Source organism: Melanaphis sacchari, unplaced genomic scaffold (genome assembly GCF_002803265.2).
Source record: "Melanaphis sacchari strain LSU unplaced genomic scaffold, SCAv2.0 Contig0_pilon_pilon, whole genome shotgun sequence".
NCBI lineage: Eukaryota > Metazoa > Arthropoda > Insecta > Hemiptera > Aphididae > Melanaphis > Melanaphis sacchari.
Window position 1 is genome coordinate 12,984,810 of NW_020270366.1, and position 16,038 is coordinate 13,000,847.

The window sequence follows — 16,038 nt, forward strand, 5'->3', positions numbered from 1 at the left end:
TTAATTTAATTTTTATATTTATATTAATATTTGGTACAGGATATTAAATATTAGTACAAAAAAGTGTTTATTTAATAAAAAAAGTTAAAAAATTTGACATAATATACATATACAGCCTGTGTAAAATAAAAAAAAGTTTTCAAACAAGTTAATTAGCAAAATTTGGTTAAAAAATACTAGAAAATGAACTAAAAAAAGCAAAATATGACCTAAAAATGCGAAAAAATGACCTAAAAAATTAAAAACGTCAAAAAATGCAAAAATATGCAAAATAAAAGTTTCATAGATGGATTCGTAATTACATAATTCAAATTGTGTACTTACAAAGCTATGTTTTACAATCACCAAAAACAATGCACTTTCCTATAAATTCACAGCCCTGTTTATAACACTAAAAGAAGTATTAGATATATTATAAAAAAAAAATTGAATAAGTATACCTATTTATTTGTATTACAAATTACAATCAATTGTTATTGAAATTCTTTTGTAGATATATTTTTGAAGGTTCTAAAAATAAAATTTTTTTTTGGTGATTTAATTGGTACAAGGTGGTTTGGATAAATTATAACTTCAAGGCCTGAATTTGGTTACCATCTTAAATCACCCATTACAAAAATAGTAGAGTATAATATTTTTGAAAATTTGAAAGATTGGTTTTGAATTTAACATCATAAATTAAAATATTTTTAAATATAATTGGATATTAAATTGTTTGAGTCAATATTTAGACAAATCGGTCGATATGAACCTTCTAAATTACTATTCTTTATAATTATTGTTATGCATGATTTTACTCTAAGATTATTCAAAAATGCGAAAAAATGATTTATCGTGAATTTTGTATTGTCCATATTATGAGTAGGCTAGAGAGAGAAAACAGAGCGCGAATTCCCCTAAGACTTTAGCAGTGACTGTGATAACTGATAACTTTTGATGAATTTTTGATAAAACGATAACAGTGTTCAATTTGAGGTTATGTGTTGAATATTACAGAATCTGCATGTTTTTGTTTTGATATTACGTTTTTAAATTTTTTTTAAATATTTATGTGTTATACGATTAATAAATTGTTATATTTCATTATTTTAATTTAAACATTTAGTTTTAAAAAAGATAATATGTCTATCGAAATGTTTACCGACATAGAAAAGTGTCTGATGTATGGTGATACATATTCAAAATTATATAATAAAATAATTGTTTCAGGTATAAATTATTGTGGGCCATTTTATTTGGAACAAATAAGAAATTTTAATTAATTGTCATTAAATCTTGCTTTCAGACGTTACATCAAATGAAATAAAAAATGTTCTGAAAGGCAACTATGTTGAAGTTTTGGAAAATGATTTGTTTTTGAGACTATATAATGAATTAGAACACTTGGACAAGTTAAATTTCAGTTCAAATATAATAAAACATTTAAGTGATTTTTTACATTTAAATCCATTAAAGTAAGTAATTAATTATTAATTAGTTAGTGATAAATCTTATAGAGTTATTTACCTAGCTTGTGTTATATTTGTAGGTATATTATATTTTCTTTAGTGATACTAAAATGTACAAGAATCATTAAGATAAATTCTAATTTGCATAATTGTCATTAAAAATTAATAAATATTTAAAAAACAATTATTTTCTAGATAATTATACAAATTTCCTGAGGATAAACCAGGTTATTTCAATTTAACTCAGTACTCTGCAGTTCTCTTTGACACTATTTTTAGTAGTTACTGATTACCTAGATTCAATTAGATTCTAGATATAACAAATATTCAAACATTTTAATAAGCACTTATTTATTTGTAAAAAATCAATTTTTTTAATAATGGATAAAAAACAATAATAATATATACACAAATAATACTATAATCACTACTGATATTTTTTTATGTTTAGCATATTACATGTTAATCAGTACAAAAAAATTAATTTGTTATTATTGTATTTTAGCATCTAGTTTTCAATGTTAAAAAGTAAAACATAAACCATAGGTACTCAAATTATCTCATTTAATATTTTGATAGATATTATAAAAATACATGATTCTAATTAATTACTGCTTAAAATTTAAAATCATACAATTAATAATATATAGTTTTTTCTCGTATAGTATATGTTGTTTAAAATTAGTACATTTTTGTTACAGAAACAATATGATTTTCACATTTGGGGTTGCTTGTTATCAGCTGTTTATACAAGCAAATTGGACTGGACCTTTAATATCAAAATTGTATGTTGTATCAGAGATCAGTTTTAAGTTTTTAATTGACTCTATGCTTTATAAATGTTCAGAATAAAATATGATAATCTTTTTTTTTAGGAAAATTGTTCTGAAGAAAAAAAAAATATTTGTATAATTTTTACAAACTTAAGTAGCTTTTAAATAAGAATGAAAATCAAAATCTCACAGAATTTGGCTTTCCTAAGCTTTTTTCAATTAATTACAATTTTTTTTAAATATTTTTAGTAATATATTATATAATACGTTAAATAAGTTAAAATAAAAAAATTAATTTTATCTTTTATTATGACCTACTACATACATATTTAAAATATTTAGGAACATTTAATTAGTTCTGGTATTAATAATGAGTCAATTAGAAATTCATTTCACTATTAAATTTATATTGCGGTTTTTGACTAGCACAATTACACATTTTAATTTTGTATTTATATTGGTTTTAGAAATTTGAAAAGTTGGGGTTCAAGTACTGCAGTAGTAGAAAGCTTAGTTAATGATTTAGATTGTGTGTCTAGAAAAGTATTGTATCCTGAGCTTTTGGTATTTTCTTATGCAGTTTTTAGCAACGATCAAATCAATATTTTTGTAATAACAACCAGCAGTTATTGAACTAATAACATAATATCTGTAATATTATTTTATTTGATTTAGACAAGATCTTGGTGGCAAATACGAATGCTCTCAACTCTACAATCTTTATTAAACGAATTATCAAATGATATAAAAAACATGATTGAACTAGTTTTTAAACAAATGGAAAATACTGTTTGGGAAACTGATGAAGAAGAAGCTTTATTTAAGATAGAGCAATGTAAAATTTATCTTACTCATTATGGAAATATCACTAAAGCCAATCACTGTTTGAACACAGCAATGAATTTATTGGGTTTAGAACATTCACTTGTCGGTAAGCTGAAATATTATCATTTATCATAAATTAATTACGCTTTGAAAATGAAACTATTTTAGGTGCAATGGGAAAAAGAACTAAATTTCAAGTAAAAGAACTTGCTCAGTTAACCTTAAATGTGAATTCACATACGAGAAAAAATAATACAAATTTATTGAATTCACATGAATGTTGTGATTTACCTAAAGTAAGTTATTTGACATCTGGTATAAGAACATAATTAAAAAATTAACTTCCATTTTTTTATTTTATTTTATATAGGATTGTGTACTTGATGATGAAAATCGTTTACCAGATATTAAGTTTTCTAATGAAAGTGCTGGTCAATTTCCTAAACTGAACAGTCTTCAACAAGCTGCCATCTTAAATACACTGTAAATACTAAATTTTATCTTATATAATATTATTGTCTACATTTTTTTTTTAAATTTAAGATCATTTTATTTTTCTTAAAGTATATTGGAACAAAAGTGTAAACCTAAAGATGATCTACAATTTGAAGAACTACAGCCATATATAAGAGTAATTTTTTATGATTTATTACTTAGAACATTATTTAAATATTGATTAAATACTATAGTGTTTGGTGTCACAACAATCTGTGTGGAGTATTCATGTCTCAACTTTGCTTCAACGATCTTTACTAGAAAGGGATAACAGGAAATCAGTGGAGCGAGCTATGCAACAAATTGAGGTAAACATATTTAAAAAAACTGTAGTTAACATTTTTAATTTAAATTTTATTTTTTTTTAGAGCTTAGTCAGCAGCTTAGAAGTATCAAGTCCATGTAATGTTGATAGATTATATCTGTTTCATTGTTCTTTTGTTTCACCTTCTTGGCAACTTAAAGCATATTTGGGGAATATAATGCTTTCAATTGGCGCTATCCAAAGTGCATTAGATTGGTTTTTAGCTCTTGATTTGTGGGAAGAATGTGTTGCTTGTTATAATACCCAAGGCCATAGACATAAAGTGAGATTAATGGTTAGAATTTAAATTTTGAAATGATATTGATAAATGTAATTTAAAATAGGCAGCACAAATTCTTGAAAATGAGTTAAAATCACCAAACCTCACTGTAGCTAAACATATTTTAATATTATGTTTGCTTGGAGATGCTACTGATGATAAATCTCTTTACGAGGAAGCATGGAAAATTTCAGACTATCGAAGTAGTCGTGCACAAAAACATTGGGCACTTTATTATTATACAAGAAAAGAAGTAAGGTGTATTTTTATTTTAAATTTGAAAAAAGTTATTCATCTCTAAGATATATATTTTTATTTTTTTTTTTTATATATATAGTATAAAGAGAGTATAGATCACTTCAAAAATTCTCTTAAGATAAATTCTTTACAAGAAAACTTGTGGTTTAGACTTGGTTTCGCATGTATGGTTGAAGAAAGATGGTCAGAAGCTGCAGAAGCATATAGAAGATATTGCGACATTGAGAGTGATGTGAGTAATAAAATATGTAGTTCTAAATATTCAAACTAACAAAATAATAATAATATTTTTTGTGTATATTTGTATGTCAATACAAACTTTACCACAGTGCATAGCAGAATAATTAAAGTTAAATATTTTTCTATGCTTGTATGTGGTTATATTATATTTTACTGCATTTGGGGAAACCGGCAATTATAGTTTTTTTGCTAAGGTTTTTGGTTGTTGTAATACACAAAATATTAGAGTAATGTGTTTCATATATTTCAATCAAAAATTGATTGTTAATTGAATGATATATTTTTTGTTTTTAAATTCAGTGTTTTGAAGCTTGGAACAATTTAGCAAAATGTTATATTAAAAATGGTCAAAAATCAAGAGCTTATTATGCACTAAAAGAAGCAGTGAAATGTAATTATGAAAATTGGATGGTTTGGGACAATTTAATGGTAGTCAGTGTTGATTGTGGTTGTTTTGAAGAGGTATTTAAATGTCTATTACTAAAATAATAACTATTATACATATTGTAACTAGAATATTTTTGTTATCAAAGGCAATCAAATGTTATCATAGATTATTAGATTTAAAAAGTAAACACATAGATTTGGAGGTCTTGCGGATTTTAGTGCAAGCCGTACAGAATAATGTTAAAGACGAAAATGATAGGCCAGCATCAGAACATAGGAAATGTTTATTACAACTTTTTGGAAGACTTACATCACAAGTGCGTTAGATTATATTTGAATAATTCATTAAATACATTTTTATTAATCATAATTATAATTATTATTAAGGTTCAAAATGATGGTGAAATTTGGACATTGTATGCACATCTTGAAGAAGCTGTACCAATACCAAATAAGGAAACTGCTGATAAAGTTTTACACCATTTACAATGTGCCCATCGTTTCACCACACAAGGCAACAAGTGGACACAAGAAAAAAACTCTTGTTTGGTTGTCACTAAATTATCATTAGAATTAGCTGAAGGTATGTTGCTAAATATGTATTCATTTTAATCAATTTATATTCATTATTCAATAAAAAATTTAAATTTTCTTGACTTTACAGCATACATTAGTTGTAGTAACCAAAATAGTGACCAAAAAAAACGATATCTGTCATCTGCAAAACTAATGCTAGTGTCAGTGGTCTCACAAATTGAAGTTAGTGTTTTAAGTTATTTTTGTTTACATATTTTTATTTATTTTTTAATGTTTTATGTTATGCAGAAAGAAAAAGACCTGATGGAAAGTGTAGACGTAAGAGAAGAATTTGAAAAAGTAAAAAACATTTTACACAAAATCAAACTTCAACTTTCAGGAGAAGTGTAGATATCTTTTATAATTATAAACATTAACTTAATTGTATAAACATTTGTTTTCTTTATTTTAAGAATTCCTACAATCATAATGTATGTAATGTGTAACAGTGACACAAATCAATGAAAAAGATTTAATGATTCCATGTCTTATATAAGTAGATCCACACTCAATAAAAGTGTTAAAAATTATACTTGAAAAATCTATACCAAAAAAGAATCAAACCTTTTTGTTATCTGTAAAATATTGAGCTTAATACAATGAAAAATATAATTAAATTATTATATTAATATGGACTTGTACTCTTTTTAATGTAGTCTAACTTTTACAGAATTGTTATAGTATTTCTTACACTAATTAATAATTGTTATCACAAATAAAAATATTGTTATAAAACAAATAACGAAATACACAGATCAACTTCAACAATGTAAACTTTATGATAACATATAAATGTATACATATTTAAGATGAACACTATTCAGGTAAAAACTTGAATTTTACTCATTTGTGGATCAAGTGTTTAAACCAGTATTGGTCAAGAACATACTTTTTACCACTCCACAAAAAATGTGTAGGCACATAGTTATCTGTATCATTGTATATAAACATTTTGCTGAATTCAATAGCTGTTTTAGATGATACAAGTCCTATTGAACCATGTTGCTCATTGGCTGGATGATAAACTCTACCATTTTCAACATCCATCCAGAGTTTATCGGGTTGAAATTGAACTGTCAACTTTGGACCAGCATGGTTATGACAAAATAAGAGATTGCCATTATCACCTTTAATTACTTGGTTGAAGACTATTGGATAGTCGTCACACCTAACAAAATTCCGTTCTCTACCACACAATGATATCCATGGAAAGTGTTCTTTATATCGATCAGTTGTGTTTAATTTTAACCGTTTGAAAAAAAAAACCAAAAAATCTATTTCTGAAAAAAAATATATTTTAAAATAAATCTTGAAATTATTATGAAATTTATTTAAATTAAAAGTTAAAAATAACAGTTGTAATTTTTTTCATAAAAAATTAATTGAACATAATAAGAAAATGTTTACCTTTATAAGCTGATGTAAAATTTTTCATTTTGCTATCATCCAGAAAAAGCTAAAAATTTCAAATATTTTAATATTTGATTATTATCTTCAAATTAAAGGAACAATAATTTTGTAAAATATAAATTAAATATTTAGTAAAACATTTTAAAATAGCTAATATTTAAAATAATATTATAGTCAATGCATTTTTTTTCCAAAGGTTAAAATACGAGTATGTAAATAGTCACACAAATTAGAGGTTTTTTGTAAAATATTTTTTATAATATAATAAATTATTGGTTTTATTTAAGTTTTAGATTTTGAAGTATAACAAGGAAATATTAAATATGAGTTAATAAATATTTTGAAGCAAACATTTTTCAGTTAACTAATTAATATACATTTATCTACAAACCATTCCTTGGTGATCTATATAATAGAAATACTCTCTTATTTTGTTCTCTGGCGATTGTCCTTGTATGTAGGATACCGTTGAGAAAGTCTTAAATTCTGTAATAATATGAACTTTACTTTTAAAGCTTGTGAAATTCTTCAAAAAATGATTTGATTTTACACCGATTGAAAACATTGTTTTTGTTTTATACATAGGTACTTCAGTACTTGGTATATTTTATAACTGCTACAACACCGTGAATAAACAATCTTTATAAACAAAAAAAAGAAAGTATTCCATTTAAAACGATTTTCTGTTACACACCTAATATTAAGAATATACTATCCTTATATAGATCTATCTATTATAAACTGTTAAATTTTTTTTAATAATTTAACAACTCTATGTCAGTGATATTGATTGAATTTTTTTTTTAAATTCTTGATGTATAAAAACTTTAAACTTGATTATAATTTTTCATTTAAGCGTATTATAATACATATGCAAACTAAAATCTTGAACGACAGATTTTCAAATTAGTTATTTACTTAAATAGATTAATTTGCATTCATAACCGTGATTACTATGCATACCTTGCAATATAGGTATATTGGCTAAATTAGATAATGAACACTTCAATGTTTGTCATGTCTTGTCCAAATAAAAATGTGTATAATGTAGATCTAGCTACTTTTCTCCTCAGCAAAGATTAATATTATGACATTATTCAATACAATAATTATACAAATTAGGCGTACTAGAGGTTAACAACAGTCCACTTACACAACTACTTTATTCATGAAGTCACTAACTATCAAATACTAATTAAAAAAAAAAAACAGTAATTAGTGATTTCCAATAATTGAAAATTTCATATTCTAATTTCTTATCTGTATCACAGAATAGATTAATCTGTGTCTATATTCTATGTTATCAGTATATTCAGTACGTTCTAAGATAATATTATCTATAATAATTTTTTTTGTGTCCGGCTAAGGAGATATGAGTGATACGACGTTCGTGCATGTTTTTTTCTGTTAGTATTTTTGTGCATTTGTAGTAACTTAGTAACTTCAAATCACAATTAAAGATATAAGATCTTTAATTGTTTTTTGTGTTTTATTCATATTCATATTGAATTTGAGTCAATCGGATACTACAGTTATGAGTTTAGTTGGAGCTGCTAGATCTTTACTGCTTATGGGCCGGTGTGCTCCGTCTGTCAAACAAAATGCATCAAAAATTGTTGTTAAGAAATTAGAATTAGACCAAAACCTTTTAATGGTGAGTTGTGTAATAATTCTTATTTGTTGTACATAAATTATATTTTGGTTTTGGTTTTATTTTTTATTTTTATAGTATTTTCATAAAGATGAAGTGTACTATGCTCATGATCCAGAAAAAAAATGTAAGACTGGTGATGTTGTGCTTATCCAAGAATTACCAGAAAAATTAACAACACATATTACTCATCAGGTGCTCGAAGTGGTGTATCCTTTAGGTGATGTTACAGATCCTATAACTAATAAAAAAGTAGCAGCACTACGATGTGGAACAGTTTGTTACAGGTTTGTCAAATCAATGATTATGTATTTATTATGTACACTTAATTCCCATACCTATATTCTTATAGATTGATTATTATTAAAAATATATTTATTTAGATGTTTATTTCCGTTTCAATTGTAATGGACTTTTATGTTATTTGACATTGCCAAGTGTAATTATGTTAATTTTTTTGTATTTTTTGCAGACCAATATAGAGGAATATTATTCTATAATGTCAATTAACATAAATTTATAGCGTTAAAATTAATTCCAAATTTTAAATAGCTTTAAACACATTAATTTATACTAATAGTTACAAGTTAAACTCACTAATACTATTACTAGTAGTAAAAATAATTTAATTTTTAATGGTTTCTTTATCTATAAGGAAATCAATAATTCTTAATACTTAAATACAATGAACATTTATGTATATTGGAAAATAAAATTCTTATTTATTTGATATTTTTCTAAATATAAAATACAAATTAAAAAATATGTTATATCCAAATTGTATATGCTTAAAAAAATCATTAATATTATAATTTTAAATGTCTTAAAAAATAATGAAATTTTGGAATATTTTTAAATTGTTATAAGAACATATAATATACTATATCATTATGTTTTAAAGCTTTTTGACATGGAAATTTTTTTTATTACCATTTATAAAAACAAAAATCTAAAAAAAATGAATTTTTTATAAAATCTAATAATTTAAAAAATAGTGGATGAATAATAGTTCAAGTTTTTATAATTAATATTTTTTAAAAATAATAAAAATTATGTTATGTTTGGAAAACCAATTTCATTAGAAAATTGATATGGTTTAATGCTAAACATTTTTTTTCAATTTAAGTTAAAAAAAACACATAAATAATCTTAAATTAGATTTTCAAGCTTTAAATATAAAAATTGTAAATTTAAAAAAAAATTGATCTTTTTAAATATAGTTTTAAACATGTATTTTCGAAATTCAAAAATTGTTGTAAAAACAGTTTATGATAAATTTTCAAGATTTTTAATTTGGAAACAATAATTTTATCAACATAAATTTGAAAAAAAGTTAAAACTTTTAAATATCTATATAAAACTCTAAAAGATTTTAATTATTTTGAAAATGATATTATGTCTAGAATAAGACAATAATTATTATTTACTAAAACCATAATAGGTATATATATTTTCAAGTAACTGTAATCATTTATTTTTAAATTAAACAAATTCAAAATTAGTCATGTCGAAAATTGGTGTTGTAAATTATCTAATGCTCTCATAATTTATTTGTCTTTTGTTTTTCCTGATAATTTTGAATAGTATCTGGACTTTTTTATTTTTTATTTTAATATACATAAATTACCAACTACATTCAATTTTGTACCTGAAACCATCCTCTAAATCAGGGGTCGGCAACCATTTTAACCACACAGGCCATTTTTATTTTCAATTGTTTATCAAGGGCCACATTAAAAAAAAAAAAAAATTACATTTTATGATATAATACTTATAATTGTATTGCTATTATGAAACGGTTAGATTAGATTTTATTTATAAAGGAAAAAGAATTATATAATATTAAAAATTATATGAAAAATGTTATTGAACAAAAGTAGAACACAAAAATTAACCATCTTTGTGCGGGCCATCAAAAATTGCTTAAAAACTAAAAAAAACCTCACTATTATAAAATTAATACATTCATTGCCTTGCTCAGTTTTATTTACTCAACAATTTTATTTATTTTTTAGAGATGATTTAGAAGACATTGATAATCTTTATGGTTTAACTGAAAAACGATTCAATTATAAGAATGCACCTAAAAGAGGTTGGCAAGAGGACAAAAAAGATTTTAGTCACAAAAATAGCTACATCAAATACCATGAATCTGGAGAAGAACAGCCATATTCTGTTCCAAGATAAATCTTTATTTTATATGTGTAAGATCGTTGTTTATGTGTAGGAAACATAGTTTATTAAAAATATGAAGTAATGGATCAATTTTTCAACATTTTGTGTTGTGTTTATTCTATAAATATGTATTTTGCTTTCTAAGATTAAAAAAAAAAAAAATGTTGAAAATATTGTAATTAAATTTCGTAAATATAAAATGAAGAATCAGATACAGAAACTATGTTTATTATGTTGGTTATTTATTTAACAGAAGTAGTATCATACGAGTAGTTGGAAGCAGGAAGTATTACTAATGCAGTACAATTATGTTATTAACATTTTATAATATGGTAATAATTAACTATAAATAATTTACAAAATTATTGTTTAACAAATAAATTCGATGCTGAGTACTAATTTTAGTCTATAGAGTAAAAGTGTATAAATGTTTTTCCTGATTATTTTGAAAAATTTTTTTTGTTTTGACTTCTGAAAGTATATTAAACTAGATAAAATTTCCATTTAAAAATCACTCTCAAAGTTGAAAATTAAAGAATTTTATCCACTATTTATCATGTACACAAACACCAAAAAAAAAAACATATCGTTGTTAAAATCAATATATTCATCGCTTTGCTCAGTAATTTTTATTTATACAAATATACAATGATAAATCAATGAACTCAAATTTAACACATTCATTATAGTAATCATCTCGATACCTAATGTACAGCATAACAGTACCTACTTTTCTATCATTTTTATGAAACACTTTTTCCATTACATAAATTATTTTAAATGCTATTTGTAAGTATTGAACGATTAATAAAGTTACCTTTAAACAATAAACAATTTCCCTCTATTAACAAAACAAGTACATTTTAATCTGCAGTTACCATAAATATGATCAGATTGATGTTATATCAATGCTTCAATACATAAAGGACAAGAGGATATTTTGTTTTACCATTCTTCGAATAATACCTTTATTCTGAAATATAATCTAAAATATTATTGATGTTTTCTCGTAATTGTTAATTGTTAAATTATATATTATATACCTAATATTCTTAAAATCTCAATTAGAGCAAAATAATAAAACGCAATTTTCAAAGGCTTCGAAATCATTGTTAACAGTTAAATAATATATATATATATATATTCGTTGTAAATAATTAATACCTTTAAGTATGTTTAAGCTTAATACAATGAAGTTTATCGTTTAACCTTTAGAACGTACATAAGCAAAATAAAGCTTTATAATGTGATCCTGAGATTTTATATGCGAGAAAAGATTTTAATATAGGTTTTGATTTTTGTATAATAGTTTATAACTTTATAAGACATTTCTGAGACACTATTCATACCAACAACAAATCCTATGACATTTTTCCACTACTTAAATATATTGAATATTGTTCAATCATTGTTTATGTTTTTAAACATACAATATAAAATAACACTATTAAAATACTGAATCAATAGAATTTATGTTTCTATATAGCATTAATTGGTCTTGTATACCTTTTTGCAAATGGAATTCTAAAGATTAATTTATCAATAGTCCAACAATTTGACCAATAAATTAATTAGTTAATTAATTTTTTTTTAATGAATTTTCTCTATTTTTTTTTTTTTTTTTTATTGATGTTCAATCGTACCTACCACACTACTGTTTAAGGACTATGCTGCTAATTTGACCTTCAGATGCTGTTTCTGAAATATTTACACTATGATATTAATTTGTTTGTAAATATTAATCCAATATATTTACCTAATTTAGTAAATTGAATACAGTAGAACTCCGATTATCCGGACTAATTAATGTCAAGGGTGGTCCGGATAAGCAAAAATCCGTATGATTGACGTATGATATATCAAAAGTTATATAATTGTATGGATATATTGTATGTATTTATTGTATTTATTATTAATATATATGTAATATAATTTAAAATTTGTAACCATAAACAAATAATTTTATTATATATTTAATTGAAACAAAACAAGCCTTAATTTTAATATGTGACATATTTTAAACGATTATGAAACACGTGTATGAATAACGGCACGTGCCGTTTTTTTTTCTCGTCCGGTTAATTGGACGTCCAGATGATTGGAGTTCGGATAATCGGAGTTCTACTGTACTAATAAAATGTTCTATATTGTTGTTGAATCCAAAGATAATGCAAAGACAAACGATGGTACTGTAGTATCTTCCATGAAAATATGAAAATTCTTACCATATAGAACTATAAGAGAAAAAAAAAATATGTGATGGACCGTTTTTATTTCGTAGTCCGTACTCAGCTTTCACTTTTGAGTATATCCTTATAAATTACAGTGCACGCACTATAATTGATTATTAATGTATCGCGCAAATATTATAACAAATTTTTTCGTTTTATTCGTAAATAATAAACTTTAATATCATGCCTACCATTTATTCCTTTGTTATAATTCGTGTTCATTATTTGCTTTTCAAGTCAAAATTGTCAATGTGCGTTGAGAATAACATTTTTACACAATTTTAACATTATTTCAGTGACGGTGCTTTGTTTAGGCAAATGTGATGCATAGATGCGTAGATGTTTAATTAATATACAACATTCTCTGACGAGTTCCAGTTTAAGGTGAGTGCAATAATTTTTCTACATTTAACTAAAAAAATACGTTGAGTTCTGCTAGTATTATCAGCGCGTATACCGTGTTTCCGCGTCAAAAATACATCCGGTCTACACCGGAGACCTGCGCATAGAAATATACTTATCCTATGTATGTAATGTATTTAATAAATAAAAATATATTTACTTATTAAATAAATTTAATTAAATAGTTTATTTTATTATTATATAATAACCAAAGAGTAGAAGTAAATTAAATATTAATACTAATGGACGATGATACTGCTCGTAATAACTTTTTTATTATTTTTTTCTGACATTCGTCTTAAATTAAATATTTAAATAAATAATGTAACAATGTTATATTTTAATATTATATGGCAAAAGTAAAAAATAAATAAATAAACAAATTAAAAACTTTTAAAAATTCGATAAGTAATAAAAATTAATTTATATTTTTCCTATCATTCTGTATGTTGTAGGAACACGCTGTATACATCATAAAACTTTTCATATAAAATTAGGTTTTGAGTTATTAAATTTTTTTGTTTTTAAATTTAAAGTGGCTTTTGGGGATAAACATATATACAAGAATTACTTAATAATAAATGGATTATATATAACAACAAATTCTTAAATAACATGAAGCTTAAGGTTTAAGATAACAATTTAATACTTAAATTAGTTTGTATAATCCTGTCTCCTGGAGGAAAATTAATAAGCCTGATGACGGAAGAGCTGGTCCAAGAGTGTCGAATACTGGTTACGGTTTCTTGCCTCAAGGTATTATGCATCACATTCAGTAAAGATGTGTTTTACTGTGAGTTTAACTCCACAAGTCGAACATGAGGGGATTCCTCTCGAGACATTAGATATGCATGGATTGTTCTAGTGTGCCCCATTCTTAACCTATTAATTATGGTTTCCTTTTTCTTGTCGGCGTAATTGTTAGGCCAGTGCAGGACAGTTGTTTTAATTTCATTCAGTTTGGTTTTTTGTTTTGATCATGTATTTTTCCAAGCTTGTAGTGAAATGAGTTTTATTGTTCTTATGGTATCTTAAAGAGTGGAGAGCGTAATAATGTCAAAGAAAGTTGAGGAGGCTGTATGCTTGGCATGCCTGTCAGCTTTTTCGTTGCCTTCGATTAAGGAACGACCTGGTACCCACATTATTTTAACCCCGTTTTCTTTAGACTGGTGGGCGGAGATGACGAGATGGATTTTTTTGTAATGCCATTAGGCTTAAGAGTGTTAGTTATGTTGGAAATTTAACTTAGAGAATTGCTTAGAATAATGAAATTGTGTTTCTAGTGCATATTCGGGGGCTTTTAAGATGGCAATTGCTTCAGCTGTGTATATGGAACGTTCCATAGGAAGCTTGTGTGTAATTACTTGGTCATCATGTATAATAGCGATTCCCACATTATTTCCGCTTTTGAAGTTATTAATGTTTTATCAAGTAACAATAATAATATAGAATAATATTAAATGGCAGGGGTGGCCAACATGGATAGGTTCGCGAGCCCTATAAATAAATACAATGATACCAAGAGCCAAAATGTTTATATAATTTGATAATTTTTTATATGTTAATACCTAAAAATTAAAATTCATAATAATATTAATTAAATTTTGATTTTGTAAATAAGACGTGAGCCGCATTTGAAAATTACGGGAGCCACATGTAGCTCGCGAGCCGCAAGTTGGTCACCTATGTTATATGGTATGTTATCGTTAGGGACGTTCGACGACGTCGTCATTTCGGGAAAAAAATCAATACCAAAATAAGCAAAAATAAAAACTAATTATATCCTTATTCATTATTGGTTTAGCGGCATCTTCCTGATGATGGATATTGGAAATTAGTAGATTATGAATATGTTGACTAGCTCTGCTTATACCCCAAACACCTTACACATTGATTATACATGTAATATGAATGCAAATTAATATATTATAAACAAATAATAAACCAAGTGGTATTGAGGTTAAATATTTATATATAACATATTATTAAGTATTTTTAGATATAAAGAATTTAACGATTTTGGTTTATTGCAACTTCTTAGTAGGGAGTTAAGTAAAAATTACACAATATGATACGTCTTACACAGGATCATTTACAATAATATAATTTTATATGAGAGCTAGTTATACTATATTAGTTCGACAGTTACAAATATCAATATTAGTTGAAAATAGTAAAACAATAAAGAGAAACAGATACAATTGTAGATAAGAGTACTGATATAAACCAATTAAATAATTAAAAATATAAAATGGCCAGATATATATTAAGGAGGTGAAGTATTTTGGAAAGAATTGTATTTGGAGATTGATAGAGGATTAAGGTAGATGTAATAGAGGAATTTAATTGCGTAATGAAATGAATGATTACTGAACGTAGATTCGGTGTTTAGATGTGCAAGTTCCGCAGTTCTTTTGCATACGTGCGCTGCCTTTTGAATTAGAGGTATTGGGCAAGCGAGGCACATCTGTGACTGCAAAACTTTAGAGGCGCGGTCGGTGGAGCTGGTGTGTGATCTTCGTATGTCTTTCTTGTAGGAGGTATGATATTTTTATTGATGAACACCTTTGTAATTCGCGGTAA

The 16,038-nt window shown here is 25.0% G+C and overlaps 3 protein-coding genes across 4 annotated transcripts; 2 read left to right on the forward strand and 1 right to left on the reverse strand.

Moving 5' to 3' along the window:
- Positions 1 to 1,060: 1,060 nt before the first annotated feature.
- On the forward strand, positions 1,061 to 5,977 carry LOC112591047 (tetratricopeptide repeat protein 27). Its single transcript, XM_025334699.1, has 17 exons — positions 1,061 to 1,209; positions 1,286 to 1,454; positions 2,150 to 2,233; positions 2,689 to 2,830; positions 2,897 to 3,152; positions 3,215 to 3,342; positions 3,417 to 3,529; positions 3,611 to 3,677; positions 3,736 to 3,849; positions 3,910 to 4,128; positions 4,190 to 4,378; positions 4,463 to 4,615; positions 4,924 to 5,085; positions 5,157 to 5,327; positions 5,398 to 5,593; positions 5,675 to 5,769; positions 5,836 to 5,977. The coding sequence occupies exons 1-17, from the start codon at positions 1,122 to 1,124 to the stop codon at positions 5,935 to 5,937; spliced, it is 2,448 nt and encodes an 815-aa protein (XP_025190484.1). The 5' UTR covers positions 1,061 to 1,121; the 3' UTR covers positions 5,938 to 5,977.
- Positions 5,978 to 6,066: 89 nt separating this feature from the next.
- LOC112591055 (UPF0598 protein CG30010) lies at positions 6,067 to 8,243 on the reverse strand. Of its 2 annotated transcripts, none has more exons than XM_025334710.1 (4): positions 7,960 to 8,243; positions 7,388 to 7,635; positions 6,994 to 7,042; positions 6,067 to 6,866 (listed from the first exon to the last, which is right to left on the reverse strand). In XM_025334710.1, exons 2-4 carry the CDS (start codon positions 7,577 to 7,579, stop codon positions 6,430 to 6,432), a joined length of 678 nt encoding a protein of 225 aa, XP_025190495.1. In that variant the 5' UTR covers positions 7,580 to 7,635; positions 7,960 to 8,243; the 3' UTR covers positions 6,067 to 6,429. The 2 variants fall into 2 exon arrangements, with proteins under 2 accessions (XP_025190495.1, XP_025190503.1); XM_025334718.1 differs by lacking the exon at positions 7,960 to 8,243 and adding an exon at positions 7,691 to 7,705 and having other exon boundaries at positions 7,388 to 7,482.
- A 120-nt stretch (positions 8,244 to 8,363) lies between these two features.
- On the forward strand, positions 8,364 to 10,943 carry LOC112591071 (28S ribosomal protein S17, mitochondrial). The gene is made up of 3 exons (XM_025334730.1): positions 8,364 to 8,650; positions 8,726 to 8,934; positions 10,663 to 10,943. Exons 1-3 carry the CDS (start codon positions 8,531 to 8,533, stop codon positions 10,832 to 10,834), a joined length of 501 nt encoding a protein of 166 aa, XP_025190515.1. The 5' UTR covers positions 8,364 to 8,530; the 3' UTR covers positions 10,835 to 10,943.
- Positions 10,944 to 16,038: the final 5,095 nt, after the last annotated feature.

Coding starts and splice junctions, on each gene's coding strand:
- LOC112591055 (XM_025334710.1), bottom strand. CDS start 7,579: ATGTATAAAACAAAAACAATGTTTTCAATCGGTGTAAAATCAAATCAT. Junction 7,043..7,387: donor ATATAGATCACCAAGGAATG/GTTTGTAGATAA, acceptor TGAAATTTTTAG/CTTTTTCTGGATGATAGCAA. Junction 6,867..6,993: donor TTTTACATCAGCTTATAAAG/GTAAACATTTTC, acceptor ATTTTTTTTCAG/AAATAGATTTTTTGGTTTTT.
- LOC112591071 (XM_025334730.1), top strand. CDS start 8,531: ATGAGTTTAGTTGGAGCTGCTAGATCTTTACTGCTTATGGGCCGGTGT. Junction 8,651..8,725: donor TAGACCAAAACCTTTTAATG/GTGAGTTGTGTA, acceptor TTATTTTTATAG/TATTTTCATAAAGATGAAGT. Junction 8,935..10,662: donor TGTGGAACAGTTTGTTACAG/GTTTGTCAAATC, acceptor TTTATTTTTTAG/AGATGATTTAGAAGACATTG.
- LOC112591047 (XM_025334699.1), top strand. CDS start 1,122: ATGTCTATCGAAATGTTTACCGACATAGAAAAGTGTCTGATGTATGGT. Junction 2,234..2,688: donor GGACCTTTAATATCAAAATT/GTATGTTGTATC, acceptor TATTGGTTTTAG/AAATTTGAAAAGTTGGGGTT. Junction 5,086..5,156: donor ATTGTGGTTGTTTTGAAGAG/GTATTTAAATGT, acceptor TTGTTATCAAAG/GCAATCAAATGTTATCATAG.